Source organism: Dryobates pubescens, chromosome 37, assembly GCF_014839835.1.
Source record: "Dryobates pubescens isolate bDryPub1 chromosome 37, bDryPub1.pri, whole genome shotgun sequence".
NCBI classification, from domain to species: Eukaryota; Metazoa; Chordata; class Aves; order Piciformes; family Picidae; genus Dryobates; species Dryobates pubescens.
The window spans coordinates 6,883,232-6,900,872 of record NC_071648.1 but is presented as its reverse complement, the minus strand read 5'-3'; the positions used below and the strand labels follow the sequence as shown (position 1 = coordinate 6,900,872).

At 48.7% G+C, this 17,641-nt stretch overlaps 1 protein-coding gene across 1 annotated transcript; it reads left to right on the top strand.

Annotated features, from left to right (window-relative positions):
- The first annotated feature begins 466 nt into the window (after nt 1-466).
- On the top strand, nt 467-3,580 carry RAG1 (recombination activating 1). Its single transcript, XM_009905561.1, has one exon. The coding sequence runs from the start codon at nt 467-469 to the stop codon at nt 3,578-3,580; it is 3,114 nt and encodes a 1,037-aa protein (XP_009903863.1).
- The last annotated feature ends 14,061 nt before the right edge of the window (nt 3,581-17,641 follow it).

Genomic DNA, 17,641 nt, shown 5'->3' with positions numbered 1-17,641 from the left:
CTCTGCTGTGAGGATAGGTTGAGGGAGCTGGGGGGTGGTCAGCCTGGAGAAGAGAAGACTCCAGGGGGACCCCAGAGCTGCCTGCCAGTACCTGAAGGGATCCTGCAAGAAGGGTGCAGATGGACTTTTCATGAGAGTGTCTAGAGAGAGGACAAGGGGGAATGATTTGAAGCTGAGGGAGAGCAGGGTTAGACTGGAGCTTATGAGGATCTTCAGTATGAAGCTGGAACAGGCTGCCCAGAGAGGCTGTGGCTGTCTCCTCCTTGGGGGTGTTCAGGGCCAGGTTGGATGAGGCCTTGAGCAGCTGAGTCTAGTTGAGAGGTGTCCTTGGGCATGGAATAGATGATCTCTGAGGTCCCTTCCAACCTGAGCCATTCTACGGTTCTACAATTCTTAATTTTGGAAGACAAGCTAACTCGCTGCTTCTTTCTCTTTCTCAGGTGACCTGGTTCCTGCCAGGCTGCAGATGTCAGTAGCCTCACAAATGGACCTGCCTGAAGAAATTCTGCACCCGTATTCAAAATTTTCTGACTGGAAATTCAAGTTGTTTAAAGTGAGATCATTTGAAAAGACTCCTTCTGATGACAGCCAGCAACTAAACAAAGATCAGGCAGAAGGGATCACTTCTTCAAACAAAGAAACCATTCTTTATGAGCATGAAGCAGTGCCGAGAGGAGAAGAGGTGGATTTAGGGGACAATAGGCATGCACTTGAGAAGGATGCCAAGGACATGAAAACACAAGACAAGGAAGCTCATCAAAAAAATCTGAGGCGACTTTGCCGTATCTGTGGAGTCTCCTTAAAAACAGATTGTTACAAGAGGACTCACCCAGTGCACGGGCCAGTGGATGATGAAACCCTCTTGCTTCTGAGAAAGAAAGAGAAAAAAGCAACATCTTGGCCAGACCTTATCGCTAAGGTTTTTAAGATCGATGTGCGAGGGGACGTCGATACTGTCCACCCCACTCGGTTCTGTCACAACTGCTGGAGTATTATCCACAGGAAATTCAGTAATACCCCACCTGAAGTGTACTTTCCTAGGAACAGCACAATGGAGTGGCAGCCCCACTCTCCAGACTGCAACGTGTGCCACACTACCAGCCACGGAGGCAAGAGAAAAGGTCAGCTGCCCAGCGTGCAACATGGAAAACGTCTGAAGACCACTGCAGAATGTGCTCTAACCAACAGAGGTGGAAAGAACCCAGCACAGATCAAGAACAAAAACGTAATGAAAGAGACTGTCAATTGCAAGAATACACATCTCAGCACCAAGCTGCTTGCAGTCGATTATCCACTGGATTTCATTAAATCCATCTCTTGCCAGATCTGTGACCATATTTTGGCAGATCCGGTGGAAACAACATGTAGACACTTGTTCTGCAGAACTTGCATCCTTAAGTGCATCAAGGTCATGGGCAGCTATTGCCCTTCCTGCTGGTATCCTTGCTTCCCTACTGATCTGGTAACCCCAGTGAAATCTTTCCTGAATGTTCTCCATAGCCTGAGTATAAGATGTCCTGTGAAGGAATGTGATGAAGAGATCTCACATGGAAAATATGGCCAACACCTCTCCAGCCACAAGGAGATGAAAGATAGAGGGCTCTACAGCTACATAAATAAAGGTGGACGACCAAGGCAGCACCTCCTGTCTTTGACCAGGAGAGCTCAGAAACATCGTCTGAGAGAGCTGAAACGCCAAGTCAAGGCTTTTGCTGAGAAAGAAGAGGGTGGTGATATGAGGGCTGTGTGCATGACTCTGTTCCTGCTAGCTTTAAGAGCAAGAAATGAACACAAACAAGCAGATGAACTAGAGGCTATGATGCAGGGGAGGGGATCTGGGCTTCACCCTGCTGTCTGCCTGGCCATCCGAGTCAACACATTTCTCAGCTGTAGCCAGTATCATAAAATGTATAGAACAGTGAAAGCTGTCAGTGGGAGGCAGATCTTCCAGCCCCTGCATGCTCTGCGTGCTGCTGAGAAGGCTCTCCTGCCAGGGTATCATCCCTTTGAGTGGAAGCCTCCCTTGAAAAATGTATCTACTAACACAGAAGTGGGAATTCTAGATGGACTCTCAGGATTGCCACACTCAGTTGATGACTACCCAGTAGATACAATTGCAAAGAGATTTCGATACGATGCAGCCTTAGTTTGTGCCTTAAAGGACATGGAGGAGGAGATCCTGGAAGGCATGAAAGCCATAAATCTGGATGACTATTTGAGTGGTCCCTTCACTGTGGTAGTAAAGGAGTCCTGTGACGGGATGGGAGATGTCAGTGAGAAGCATGGAAGCGGGCCTGCTGTGCCAGAGAAGGCGGTTCGCTTTTCTTTCACGGTCATGAACATCGCCATAGCGCAGGGGAACGAAAGCAAGAGGATCTTCGAAGAAGTAAAGCCCAACTCAGAGCTATGCTGCAAGCCCTTGTGCCTTATGCTGGCTGATGAATCGGATCACGAAACTCTGACGGCAATCCTGAGCCCCCTCATAGCAGAAAGAGAAGCTATGAAAAACAGCCAACTGCTGCTTGAAATGGGAGGCATCTTGAGAACATTCAAATTCGTCTTTAGGGGTACAGGGTATGATGAGAAACTTGTGCGTGAAGTGGAGGGGCTGGAAGCCTCAGGTTCCACTTACATTTGTACCCTGTGTGATGCAACCCGCCTGGAGGCATCCCAGAACTTGGTCTTCCACTCCATCACCAGGAGCCATGCTGAAAATCTGGAGCGATATGAAATGTGGAGGTCCAACCCGTATCACGAATCTGTCGATGAGCTCCGCAATAGGGTGAAGGGCGTTTCAGCCAAGCCTTTCATGGAGACAGTGCCCTCCATAGATGCCTTGCACTGCGACATCGGCAACGCGGCCGAATTCTACAGGATCTTCCAGATGGAGATTGGTGAAGTTTACAAGAATCCTGATGTGTCTAAAGAGGAGAGGAAGAGGTGGCAGTTGACTCTTGACAAACACCTCAGGAAGAAGATGAACTTGAAGCCCATGATGAGGATGAGTGGAAATTTTGCTAGAAAACTCATGTGCAAAGAGACAGTCGAGGCAGTATGTGAATTAATCAAATGTGAGGAAAGGCATGAAGCCCTAAAAGAGCTGATGGACCTTTACCTGAAGATGAAGCCGGTGTGGCGATCCTCGAGCCCTGCCAAGGAGTGTCCAGAATTGCTGTGCCAGTACAGCTACAATTCGCAGCGCTTTGCCGAGCTCCTAGCTACAAAGTTCAAATACAGATATGAGGGCAAGATTACCAACTATTTCCACAAAACCCTTGCTCACGTTCCTGAAATCATCGAAAGGGACGGGTCCATCGGGGCCTGGGCAAGTGAAGGGAATGAGTCTGGAAACAAACTCTTCAGGAGGTTCCGAAAAATGAATGCCAGACAGTCCAAATGCTACGAGATGGAGGATGTCTTGAAGCATCACTGGCTCTATACCTCCAAGTACCTACAGAAGTTCATGAATGCTCACAAAACATTAAAAAGCCAGGGCTTCACCATTGATCCAAATGAGAGTTTAGGTGGCACCTTGTCACTGGAGGAGGTCTTGGAAAGCAACAATTCAGAGGAAGCCTAAATGTGAAACTTGGAGGTTTTTAAGGCCAGCTGGATGTGGCTCTGAGCAACTTGCTCTAATGTGAGGTGTCCCTGCCCATGGCAGGGGGGTTGGAACTAGATGATCCTTGAGGTCCATTCCAACCCTCACAATTCTGGGATTTAGTGTTAGGTTTGTGATGGTGGCTTCCTGCAAGGAGACAGCTGCTTCTTCATGCCTGTAGAGCTACAGGGAAGTTTGAAATGCTCATTTTTAAACTCCCTGTTCAAGGTGCCGAGGGGAGTTTAATGAACACCACATCCTGTGGGACTTTCCAAAGAGATAATGCAGTGGTGCACTTAGGAGTTGTTATGTGAGATGACAGCAGAAACAAATGGCAGTTTCTTTTGGTCTTTGGTCCTTTTAAAGTCAGAAAGCCAAAGAAAATATTTCATATAATGGAGTGTTTTGGAATGATCCCAGGGACTTATGACAGGTGCTGAAAGAGGGAGCAAGGCTGTTTGTTCTGCTTGCACTTATAAAACGAATTTGCTGTGTACCTTTGAAAAGGGTTTGATTATTTTATGGAAGGCCCTTTAGCTTTTACAAGTGAAGATTAGTCAGGGAGACATTTGGGTAATTGTTTTGGGACAGAGTTCAGTTATTTTCCTATAAAACAGTGACTAAAGATGCAAACTTTGATGTCCTGCGTGAAAAAACCTCACTATTTACCATGTATGGGGCAGTCCTGCTGAGCAGGTGGTGAGGTCACCAAGATCATTTGCTGTATAAAGAGACAGGAAACATAGCTGGAATTAATGTGAAGTACTTTTATTGTAGTCTGTTTACTCTGAAATGCAAACTTATTACTTATGCTCCTAAATCAGGATTTAGAATGCCTTGTGATTAGCTCACTATGCAAAGTACACTCAAGCTCTGCTGTGCAGCCTGTTGCATCATGACCATTTGAGATTTGTCCAGGAACTTCAGTATCTAGTGTAATTTACATGAGTAGACTTTTGTTAGGTGACTGCCTGGCCTCACTGGATCTCAGTATAGGACATTGACCTGATGGAGTGGGTCCAGAGGAGGGCCACGGAAATGCTCAGGGGGCTGGAGCAGCTCTGCTCTGAGGCCAGGCTGAGGGAGCTGGGGGTGTTCAGCCTGGAGAAGAGAAGGCTCCAGGCAGACCTAAGAGCAGCCTGCCAGAACCTGAAGGGGGCTACAAGAAGGCTGCAGAGAGACTGTTTGCAAAGGCCTGCAGGGACAGGAGCAGGGGCAATGGCTTCAAACTAGAGCAGAGCAGATTGAGATTGGATGTGAGGAACAAGTTCTGCACCATAAGGGTGGTGGAACACTGCAAGAGGTTGCCTGGGGGAGGTAGCTGAGGCCCTATCCCTGGAGATACTCAAGGTTAGGCTGGACAAGGCTGTGAGCAACCTGCTCTAGTGGAGGATATCTCTGCTGCCTGCTGGGGGGTTGGACTGGATGTCCTTTGGAGCTTCCTAATAATCCAGACCATTCTATGCCTACAGCATCCTTTGTATGCTGCACCATGAACTGTTACCCTTACTAAGTGTTCACTTCTAGATGAATTTATTGTTTTCAATTATTATTTTTTTATTAAAACACCCATTTCCCCTGGGACATAACCACCAGGCTTACATAAGGAGCATTCTTTACCAATAAGTTTAGACAGAAAGTGCAGCTGTTCCCCAGGGAGCAGAAATACCAGGTGTAGAGAGCATCCTTTATCAGAAAGTGCAGATACAGTCTGCATTTTTCAGTTGATAGATTTCATTATGTAAATAGTTGGATCCTTTTCTTACCCCTCTATATGTCTATTTGGGACAATATGGAGTGTCTGAGGGAGCTGGTGGTGTTCAGGCTGGAGAAGAAGAGGCTGAGGGAGACCTCATTGCTCTCTACAGCTCCCTGAAGGGAGGATGGAGCAAGGAGGGGGCAGCCTCTGCTCCTTGGTGGCAAGAGACAGGAGCAGAGGCAATGGTTCCAAGATGCAGCAGGGGAGGTTCAGGCTGGATGCTAGGAAATGTTTCTTGCCAGAGAGGGCTCTCAGCCATTGGAATGGTCTGCCCAGGGCAGTGCTGGAGTCACCATCCCTGGAGGTGTTTCAGCAGCTGTGGAACTGGAGCTTAGGGACATGGTTTGCTGCTGGGTGGAGGGTTGGACTGGATGAGCTTGGAGGTCTCTTCCAACTGGACAGTATTCAGTGATTTGTGATTCACAGTACTCTTTCAAAAAGCTTCATTTATTTCTTCATTTAGGTTGGAAAAGATCTTTAAGATCATCAATTCCAACCCTTCACATATTTTTATCTTCATGCTGGGTACAAATCCTTCAGCAGTCCAGGGCAAAGAAGTCTCTTTCTCTGACATTGTGTGGGCTGGTTTGTACACAATCAATTTCTGGTGTTTGGTGTGGTTGTATTTATTATTCTGAACTTCCATGTTGTGGCACAATGTGCATTATGTCAGATTATGCCAGGATTCTGGTCTCACAATTTTGTTTTCCCTCATGGGAATAATTCAACTGACATTAAGCAAATCAACTTTGGCTTTTAGTTAGGCAGTCAGAAACAAATTGTAGATATTCACAGCACCCTAATTCCTGACTGCACTTGATTGTTGTGCTTGTGTCACCTCCCACCTGCAGAATTTTACTTTTTTCCTCCTGCATTACAGTTTCTTCATTCATTAAAGAGATTTAAAATAAAGCATTTATAATGATTGAACTCTCTGGCTTTGTATTTGTTCCCTTTTTTCCATCTCTGCACAGAGTTTCATGGCAACAGGCTTTTAGCTCCAACCATGGATGCTCTTCATAGATGGGCTGTTCTAATACCCCGAGACTCGGAGGGTGGCTGACACCCCCTCAATCTGTGCTTCCATCCATTGTGACCTGGACAGGCTGCAGAGCTGGATGAAGGGGGCCCTCATGAAGTTCAATAAGGACAGGTGAAGAGTCCTACACCTGGGGAGGAACAGCACCAGGCACCAGTACAGACCAGGGGTCATCCTGCTGGAAAGCAGCTCTGTGGAGAAAGACCTTGGAGGCCTGGTGGAAAGCAAGTTCTGCATGGGACAGCAAGGTGTCCTTGTGGCCAGGAGAGACAATGGCATCCTGGGCTGCAGCAAAGAAAAGTGTGGCCAGCAGGGCTAGGGAGGTTCTCCTGCCCCTCTGCTCTGCCCTGCTGAGACCACACCTGCAATCCTGTGTCCAGTTCTGGGCTCCCCAGGTCAAGACGGACAGGGAGCTGCTGGAGAGAGGCCAACACAGGCTACAAGGATGATTAGGGGACTTGAACACCTCTACTGCAAAGAAAGACTGAGAGCCCTGGGGCTGTCTAGTCTGGAGAGGAGAAGGCTGAGAGGGGGTCTGATCAACGTCTATCAATAGCTGAGGGCTGGGTCTCAGGATGAAGGTGCCAGGCTCTTTTCAGTGGTGCCCAGTGCCAGGACCAGGAACAACAGGTAGCAGCTGGAACACAGGAGTCTCCACCTCAGCATGAGGAGACACTTCTGTATGGTGAGGGTGCTGGAGCCCTGGAGCAGGCTGCCCAGAGGGGCTGTGGAGTCTCCTTCTCTGGAGACTTTTGAAACCCACCTGGATGTGTTCCTGTGTGACCTGCCCTGGGTGACCCTGCTCTAGCAGGGGGGTTGGACTGGATGATCTCTGGAGGTCCCTTCCACCCCCTGACATTCTGTGATTCCCTGATTCCAGCCCTTTGTCTGACAGTCATCAAATTAACAGAAATGGAGATTACTCTGCGTTTCAGAAGTCCTTTCAGCACTGCTCCTCATGGGCAGCTGTTTGACGGGATACTGAACTAATTTCAAACCAGTTTGATTTAGCCTGTTAATGGCCTTGGCTTCATGTCCCAGTGCCATCCCCATATTTGTTTAACATCAGTCGTGCACTCTTGTGTCCATGCTAATGTGCTAAGCCTCTTTACTGGCTTCTGCGCACCAAATTTTGGCTCCTTGTCATAGACTGAGCTACAAAGATTAGTTCTAACCTACCTTTCAGTTCATGATTTGTAGCTTCTTTTTATTCCACTTCAGAAATTCTTTCATTTTTCCCTTCAATGATATCTCAGGGTCAAAAGACTTACATAAACCTACTGGTTTGGATAGAATTAATGATGAGCCCATTGTGCAATCAGGTAATGACACATCTAATTTCTGGACATTCCATCACCAACTTAGATTTTTCATCTGACCTTGAAGCAAAGACATTGGATGGAAAAATTCAGAACCCAGGAAAAACAAAACAAATCCCAACACAAAACATCAAACCAAATCAAACCAAAACACAACCAAAGCACACCACAACAAAACCAAAGCAAACCAAGCCACAACAAAACCCAAAGCAAAGGAAAGCAAAGCAAAGCAAAGTACAACAAAACCAAACCAACCAACCAACAAACAAAAAACCCAACCCAACCAACCAAACACAAAAAGCCTCAGAGACTTTCCTGGTAAACTAGGATGGTTTAACTCCTTTGTTCCTGACTGAAGCTTACTCTTATATGATCATTGAATGGATTGATTTGAAGCCACCATAAAGACCATCCAGCTCCAACCCCTTGCAATGGGCCGGGACACCTTCCACCAGCCCAGGTTGCTCAAGGTCTCATCCAACCTGGCCTTCAACACCTCCAGGGAAGGAGCATCCCTAGCCTCCCTGGGCAACCTGTTCCAGGGTCTCCCCACCCTCACTGTAACCAATTTCTTCCTAATCTCCTGTTTAAATCTGCCTTCCTCAAGGTTCAATCCATTGCCCCTCATCCTCTCATTCCCAGCCCTTGTCAAATGTCTCTCCCCAGCTCTCCTGGAGCCCCATTCAGGTACTGGAAAGCTGCTCTGAGGTCTCCTTGGAGCCTTTGCCAGGCTGAACAGCCCCAACTCTCCCAGCCTGTCCCCACAAGGGAGGTTGTCCAACCTTCTGATCATCTTCATGGCCTCCTCTGTACCTGCTCCAGCAGCTCCATGTCCCTCTTATGCTGGGGTCACCTGGAGGCAGTGCTGCAGGCAGGGTCTGAGCAGAGCAGAGGGGCAGAATCCCCTCCCTGATCCTGCTGTTCTCCCTGCTCTGGTTGCAGCTCAGCACACAGCTGCCTGCTGGGCTGCCAGTGACCATCGCTGGCTCCTGGGGAGTTTGTCACCAACTGACACCCCCAAGTGTTTCTGCTTGAGACTGCTCTCAAGCCACTCCTTGCCCACCCTATACATATTGTCCCCTTTGTTGTGTTGTGGTGATGTGGTATCCATTTTGGTATGGATATTTTTGGGGTTATTGTAAGTGAGATCCGTGAGGAATGGTGATGAATGTTTATTTTCACGACAAATCAGCTGAGTAAGACCTAATGGCTAACCTGAAAAAAACAAAAGGATGTTTAGCACTGCATTGCACCAGCTTGAAGGGACTTTACATGGACATGTATTTATTTATTCCTTGGAAGAACACCTAGCACTATATACTCTGAGCTTACATCAAGTAGTGTGACACCGGAAATGGGAATCTGGCACTGGAATCTAGGACATTTCTACCAGTATCAGAATGGTGAGGTGGGAGTCGGAGAGACTGATGCTCCAGTTACAAGCTCTACCCAAACCATGGCCTCCCTCAGCACATGTAAAGGTTGGAAATTCAAACTATGTATGGTTGCCCTTTAGTTTCTTCTGCTGTTGAGCTGTGAAGGTTTTAAGGGGAGATACTGTCCACACCCACCTGTGTTGATAGGAACACTGTGCTACACACGCTGCTCAGGAAAGGAGGGTCTGTTCGGGGTCTGCATGCCAGCTGCCCCTGGATTTTGCGTATATTCAGGGGTGACCCGCCTGGTGGCTGTGGGGCAGGCTGTGGATGGAGTCTACCTGGACCTCAGCAAGGCCTTTGACACCGTTCCCCATAGCAAACTCCTGGCCAAGCTGTCAGCCCATGGCTTGGACAGGAGCACACTGCGATGGGTTAGGAACTGGCTGGAGGCTGAGCCCAGAGAGTGGTGGTGAATGGTGCCACAGCCAGCTGGCAGCCAGGCACCAGTGGTGTGCCCCAGGGAGCTGTGCTGGGCCCCATGCTCTTTAACATGTTTATTGATGATCTGGATGAAGGCATTGAGTCCATCATCAGTAAATTTGCTGACAACACCAAGCTGGGGGCAGGAGTTGATCTGCTGGAGGGTAGAGAGGCTCTGCAGAGGGACCTGGACAGGCTGGACAGATGGGCAGAGGCCAAGGGCAGGAGACTGAACACATCCAAGTGCCAGGGGCTGCACATTGACCACAACAACCCCAGGCAGAGCTACAGGCTGGGGTCAGAGTGGCTGGAGAGCAGCCAGGCAGAGAGGGACCTGGGGGTGCTGGTGGATGGTAGGCTGAACATGAGCCTGCAGTGTGCCCAGGCAGCCAGGAGGGCCAATGGCATCATGGCCTGCATCAGGAACAGTGTGGCCAGCAGGAGTAGGGAGGTCATTGTGCCCCTGTACACTGCACTGGTTAGGCCACACCTTGAGTCCTGTGTCCAGTTCTGGGTTCCTCAGTTTAGGAAGGAGGTTGACTTGCTGGAAGGTGTCCAGAGAAGAGCAACAAAGTTGGTGAGGGGCTTGGAACACAGCCCTGTGAGGAGAGGCTGAGGGAGCTGGGGTTGCTTAGCCTGGAGGAGACTCAGGGGTGACCTTATTGCTCTCTACAACTACCTGAAGGGAGGTTGTAGACAGATGAATGTTGGTCTCTTCTCCCAGGCAGCCAGCACCAGAACAAGAGGACACAGTCTCAAGCTGCACCAGGGGAGGTTCAGGCTGGATGTTAGGAAAAAGTTCTACACACAGAGAGTGATTGCCCACTGGAATGGGCTGCCTGGGGAGATGGTGGAGTAGCCGTCACTGGAGGTGTTCAGGAGAAGACTTGATGGGGTGCTTGGTGCCATGGGTTAGTTGTTTAGGTGGTGTTGGATTGGTTGATGGGTTGGATGCGATGATCTTGAAGGTCACTTCCAACCTGGTTTATTCTATGTATTCTATGTTCCAACATGAGAGCTGGACTGTGAGCTGATATTGCTGGCTTGCTAATGTTGAGCTGATGGTATTGATTTTTTGGTAAAGATGTTTGAGGCACTAATGAAAATATGATATAGAGTCCACAAATGAGGAGGTGTAATGGGTTGGGGCAGGTCCCCTCCCCACCACAGGCAGAAATAACGACTCAGACAAACGGATTGCAAAAGTGATGAAAGTTTAAATAGAAAGCGGTGAATGTTACAGAAAACCCAAAGCGCAGTGACAAAGAAAGATCCCATCCCCACCTGAGGGTGCATGCAAAACCCCCAGGGCTCCTTCTTCCCCCTCCCTCTGCTGGGCTAGTCTCAGCTGGCCAGGCCTGAGACTGCCCATCCCCCTGTGGCCTTGGGCCTAATCAGGCCCATGGCCGGGAGATCTCTCCCCCAGTTACCAAGTCTCGGAGAGGGAAGGAAAGAGGAAGTGCCAGACTCCGCACTGGATCTTATAGTGGTGCAAAGAATTATGGTAGGAAATACACAATTTCCTGTGTCCATCCCTCTGGGCTGGACTTCTGGACACAGGAAGTGAATGCACCAGGGGGGCACCCAGCTCAAACTACAACATGCCACCCCTGTATTTCATACCATAATCCTTGCACCCAAACACATCATCAGATCAGAAAACTTCTGATGACATGTCCGGCAGAGTCCACATCTTCATCTGGGCGTCCACTCAAACAGTCTCTCATTCAGGCTCAAGCATCAGTCCATTCCAATCGGAAACAATATTTACAGTTCGTGAGTAAAGTTCATTGTCCGTTCCGGCTATACTCAGATGCAGATGATTCAGAAGTCCAAAAAGGTCAAGAAATAAGAAAATGGAAACCAGCTTGTCTCTCTGTAGACGAAGTGAAGAAAAGGGAAACAGGAACACAGGGACTCTCAGTTGACTCAGGGCTCTCAGGGTTCGTGCACTGTAGATTCCTCAGGGATTCTTCCTTTGGGCGCGTTGTAGCTGTACAACAGTCTGAAATTAAGCTCTTTCAGCTAAAGTTAAATTTCTTTGTGGAATACACTGAATTTGACCATTCTCCTGCATTACCCAATAAGTGTGACCCGGACCTTCTGCTGAAACCACCCCTCGGACAGGTTTAGCCTCTCCTGAGGGTGAAAATACCCAAACAGTTTTACCTAACAGATTCTTTTCTCTAACAACAGGAACTCTATCACCTTCTACTCTCCGTAGCAGATCTGAATGTGCCGGTCCAGCTCGGTTCACTGAACCTCTACTATTCACCAGCCAGGTTGCTTGTGCTAAATGCTTTTCCCAGTTTTTCAAAGATCCACCTCCCATGGCTTTGAGAGTGGTCTTCAACAAACCGTTGTAGCGTTTGATCTTCCCTGCAGCTGGTGCATAGTAAGGAATGTGGAAAATCCACTCAATGCCGTGCTCTTTGGCCCAGCTCTTTACAAGGTTGTTCTTGAAGTGAGTTCCGTTGTCTGACTCAATCCTCTCTGGAGTTCCGTGTCTCCACAGGATCTGTCTCTCCAGACCCAGAATGGTGTTGCGTGCAGTTGCATGTGGAACTGCATAAGTTTCCAGCCATCCGGTGTTTGCCTCTACCATAGTAAGCACGTACTGCTTACCAGAACGAGAACGTGGTAGAGTGATGTAGTCAATCTGCCAAGCTTCACCATACCTGTATTTGGACCATCTGTCACCATACCACAAGGGCTTAATTCGCTTTGCCTGCTTAATAGCAGCACAAATGTCACAGTCATGGATGACTTGTGTGATAGCATCCATGGAAATGTCTATGGATCTGTCACGAGCCCACTGGTATGTTGCATCTCTGCCTTGATGTCCTGACGAATCGTGAGCCCACCCAGCTAAGAATATCTCACCTCGGTGTTCTTCCTCATGTGATGGAACCTCCCAGCGACGCAGTCCTTCTCCTGCAGTGTGAATTCCTTGTGGACTCCTTGGGACATCCTGGTCACCTGGAAATACCTCACAACTTCTCAGCCAAGCCTTTACTCTCATATTCAGCGGCAAATTCTCCACCCCTGGGGCAGGCCAGTCGGAACAATCCGGCTCCACGACTGCCTTTTTCAATCCATCCAGGGTGCCGCAGCCAACCGCTTTCACGCGGACCAAAGCTACATGGATGCATGTCAGAGGCACTCCGCACCCCCCGGCTGGGCGCTCGCGTACCGAGGCAGGACAGCATCCGGCTGCACAACCTCCACCCCCGGAAGAGGGAGGAGCTGCGCCACAGCCCGCTGAAGAAGCAGGGAGGCGGAGCCAGGTGCTCGGCGCCATTTTCGGAGCACGTCCGAAAACACCAGGGAAAGATTTACAGCTGCCGCCGCCGCCTGAACGCAGCCCGGCTTGGGCGGTGCCGCCACCGCCGCTTGAAAGCGGCCCGGCCCGGCCCCCGCCGTCTCTGTCGCCGCGATGCAGAGTCCGAGTCACCTCCAGCAGTCGCTTGCCCGCTCGCCGCGGGTGTCCGCTCCCCGCAGCGGCCGCGGGCCGACCACGATCTGCTTGCCGCTGCCCCTCCTCCGCTCCCTGCCGCTCCGCAGAGAACGAGGAGAAGGCAGGTCTCGCCTTCTTAGGCTACTCGAGCATTCTTAAGCTACCCTGGGCAGAAAGTCACAGAAAGAACCACCCCTCGCTGTTCCCAAACAACAGTAGGGAATTCCATGCCATCAGCCACGCACCAGCTATCCTTCTGCAGTCCACAGGAGTTCACACAGTCGCCCCGGTAACACATAACCTGAGCCCCAACTTTCCAAACCCAAACCGACGCCCAGAACTAAATTTAAACTCTCCATCTTTTGCAATCCGAGCTGCAGTTGGCCCCACGTTGGGCGCCAAAAATGTAATGGGTTGGGGCAGATCCCCTCCCCACCACAGGCAGAAATAACGACTCAGACAAACGGATTGCAAAAGTGATGAAAGTTTAAATAGAAAGCAGTGAATGTTACAGAAAACCCAAAGCGCAGTGACAAAGAAAGATCCCATCCCCACCTGAGGGTGCATGCAAAACCCCCAGGGCTCCTTCTTCCCCCTCCCTCTGCTGGGCTAGTCTCAGCTGGCCAGGCCTGAGACTGCCCATCCCCCTGTGGCCTTGGGCCTAATCAGGCCCATGGCCGGGAGATCTCTCCCCCAGTTACCAAGTCTCGGAGAGGGAAGGAAAGAGGAAGTGCCAGACTCCGCACTGGATCTTATAGTGGTGCAAAGAATTATGGTAGGAAATACACAATTTCCTGTGTCCATCCCTCTGGGCTGGACTTCTGGACACAGGAAGTGAATGCACCAGGGGGGCACCCAGCTCAAACTACAACAGGAGGCTTCACAAATAGCTAATAAAAGAATCCATAAACAAACTTACTAAATTCCTGGGCTATTCAGCCTTGACAATCACAGCATCCTAGAATGGTTTGGGTTGGAAGGGACCTCCAAAGCCCATCCAGCCCAAGCCCCTCTGCAGCCAGCAGGGACATCCCCAACTAGATCAGGTTGCCCAGAGCCTTATGCAGCCTCACCTTGAATACCTCCAGGGATGGGCCCCCCAATCACCTCCCTGGGCAACCTGTTCCAGTGTTCCAGCACCCTCATGGCGCAGCATTTGTTCCTCACATCCAGTCTAAATCTGCTCTGCTCTCATTTCAAACCACTGTCTCTCATCCTATCACTGCAGGCTTTTGCAAACACTCTGTCTGCAGCCTTTTTGTAGCCCCTTCAGGTACTGGCAGGCTGCTCTTAGGTCTCCCTGGAACCTTCTCTTCTCCATGATGTGCAACCCCAGGCCCCTCAGCATGTTTTCACAGCAGAAGTGTTCCAGCTTTTCAATGTGAATTCAAACTTCTCCTGCTTGAAGCAGCCAGCTGCATTTGTTTCCACCCTCCCACTGTTCCACTGGCCAGTGAGTCACTCCAAGCTACAAGGTGTGCTTTCAGGCTTTCACACTCTACAGTCACCCTCTACAGTCACCCTGGGAGAGCAGAGAAGGAAATGCATAGTGGGGGACCTGGATTAAATGATAAAAGTCCTGTTCTTCAGAATGAACTTCTGAAGTCAATGGGAGCTTTCAGCAAGGGTTGGCTGTGAAGCTAGACTCCTGATCAGACTTCAGATGGACCTCCAAAGCACGTCACGCTGTCCTTTCCTAGATGTGACTGTTTTAGGCTGTGCCTTTGAGAAAGAGACAGTTGCTGGAACACTCTGGCTGAATGTTTTGGTGAAGACAATGAAAAACATGATATTCTAAACAAATTTCATTGGTAGATTGCTAGAATGCAACTTTAAGTTTTAGTTCTGTTTGAGTCTCAGTCAGTTCTGTTCTGTCTGTCTTTTCAGCCTGTCTGCTTCTGTCTCTCTCTGAGCAACAGCTGCTGGACGGAGTTAACCTTGAACTAACAGGTAAGAGTAATTCTTGTACACGCTTTGAGCTAACAGAATTTCCTCCTTAATAATTACCTTTTCTCTCTCTCTAACCCTTTTTGGGAAAAAAGGGAGGTAGGGGGAGAGAGGAGGTACAGGGCCCCCCCTGTACCCTCCTGGCTGGAGGAGGGAGTTTTGTTCTGTATTCTGTTCTTTGCTGTATATTTCTGTACATGTTGTAAATAGTGTATATTGTGTATATATCCATCTGCATTTCATCCTGCTGGCAAATACAGCTGTGGCCGTTTGAGGCTGTGCCTTTAAGGAAGGGGCACACTGGCTAAATGTTTATAAAATATTTTGGTAGTCTAAACGAATTTCATTGGCCAAGGAGGTGGGAGGTGAGATTGGACCCAGGGGAGCTGGGAACTTTCTCTCAGTCTTCCTTCGCTGTCCCTTTCGTCTGGATCTGCTTCTGGGCTTCTTGCCAAGAGATAAGAACTAACTTACTCTCTGTAACAGGCCTGTCCGCTTCTTTCCCTGTCCTGCTAACCATCCTCGTCTCTTCTTCTACCTCTTTGGGGGAGAAGGGAGGTAGGGGGGTGAAGGGGGCACATGAGGAAGCCCCCTCTGTGGGGGGTCTGGTTTCTGGTTAATTTGCTGTATACTCCTGTATATATTGTAAAATACCTGTGTTTGTTGTGTTACATAGAATCTGTTTCCTTGTAAAATATACTCTCATTTCTCCGACTGGGTTTAGCCGTGGTCTCTTTCTCAGTGGGGGAGGGAAAGCAGAGCCTTTCCTTTCAAACCACCACAACAGCTTTAATTCATCTCTGCTTCTCTGACTGAGTTAGCCGTGGTTTCTTTGTGTGTGGGGGAGAACTGAACTTTCTCTCACCACCACACTAGATTTTGTGATTTACCAAAAACAACCAAACAAAAAAGGCATTTTTATTCTAAATTTTATTGTCTTAATGGATTTTTAACAATATAAACACAATGCACAGGGGGTTAAAAATGTAATTTGCTTTTTGCTCTCAGGTGATAGAACACAGCAGCAGCCCAAACTGACACAGAATCATCCAATCGCTCTCAAAATCAACAAATAGCTACCCAGAATTAAATGTTCCATATGTAAGCCTTCCATAAGGGAAGGCCCTAAAGAAAACTGAACCTCAGTGTAGGAATATTTCATTATTTCTGACACAAGTGATTTAAGCCACCACTTCAGTTTGAAAGCAGAGTAATCAGTTTGATTTTACTCCATTACACCAACATAAAATTGGAGTGAAGTATAAATTAGGCCAAATATTTCTAGACCTACTCACTAAGAAACCATTAAAATGGGTAATAGAATGTTCTTTATAGACAGATGCTAAGAGAGTATATGTGATAACATCTTATCTTACCAGCAGTTCCTTTAAACACACTGGACATAACCAGGGAAAAAGTTATAGCTCAAAAATTTACATCAAGAGGAGTGTGGCCAGCAGGGCAAGGGAGGGGATTCTGTCCCTTTGCTCTGCTCCAATACTGCATCCAGTCCTCATGTCCCCAGAAGAAGGACACAGGGCCATTGAAGCGAGTCTATGAGAGGCCACAATGGTCCAAGGGCTGGAGCATCTCTGCTGTGAGTACAGGCTGAGGGAGCTGGGGGTGTTCAGCCTGGAGAAGACTCCAAGGGGACCTCAGAGCTGCTTTCCAATAGCTGAAGGGATCCCACAGGAAGGCTGAAGAGGGACTTTTCATGAGGGTGTCTAGAGACAGAACAAGGGGGAATGGTTTGAAGCTGAGGGAGCGCAGAGACTGGAGCTGAGGAAGATCTTCAGTACGAGGCTGGTGAGTCTCTGGAACAGGCTGCCCAGGGAAGTTATGGATACAAGGCCAGGCACTGAGCAGCTGAGTCTAGTTGAGGAGTGTCCCTGCCCATGGCAGGGAGGTTGGAGTAGATGGTCTTTGAGGTCCCTTCCATCCAGTCCTCCTACTCCTATACAGTATCTGGCTGTGTGTTTGCATCTATCTGGGTGCTACAAAATTACACAGGAGACTGTGGTGGGATACACCCATCCTGGAAAATAAAATCGGGGGGGAGGGCTCGTGAGAGTTGGGTTTTTTGCCCTCCCTGGGGGGTGTTTTCTCCCCTGGGAAACTGACTTGGTCTGTTCCACTTCCCCCTCTCCTTGTCCAGCAGGGGCATAAGAGGGAGGAGAATTGCAGCCACTGCTCTTTCCTGCTGCTTCCACACTTGCAAAGGACTGGTTCTGTATCTCTTTTTTTTTTTCCTTCTTTTCTTTTCCTTCTCCCACCCATCCTTGTTCCTTACCTTGTGAACCCTGCCTGGCATTGTTACATAAATATATATATATATATATATATATATATATATTGTTTAAAGAAAAATTCTTTGCCTCTCTACTTCCAAGCCGAACCCAAATTATTTCCTGGTGGATTTGCTCTCCTCCCTTCCTTCTCTCTCTCGGTTGGAGAAGAGGATTCTCAGCCTTGCTCCCATCTGAGCTTTTAAGCCCCGGTTAAGGCTCAAACCACCACAGAGACAAACTTATAAGCTTTCAAAGATAATTGAAATCAATTAAGCAAATAGAGCTCTTTGAGATCCAATAACTCTCTCTACTTCTACTAGTAGCAGAGGTCTTCCTTCCAGGCGAGGAAGTGACCCTCCCAGCAGGGTAAAG

Bases quoted from the DNA above. Each gene is read 5' to 3' on its own strand.
- RAG1 (XM_009905561.1), top strand. From the start codon at position 467: ATGTCAGTAGCCTCACAAATGGACCTGCCTGAAGAAATTCTGCACCCG.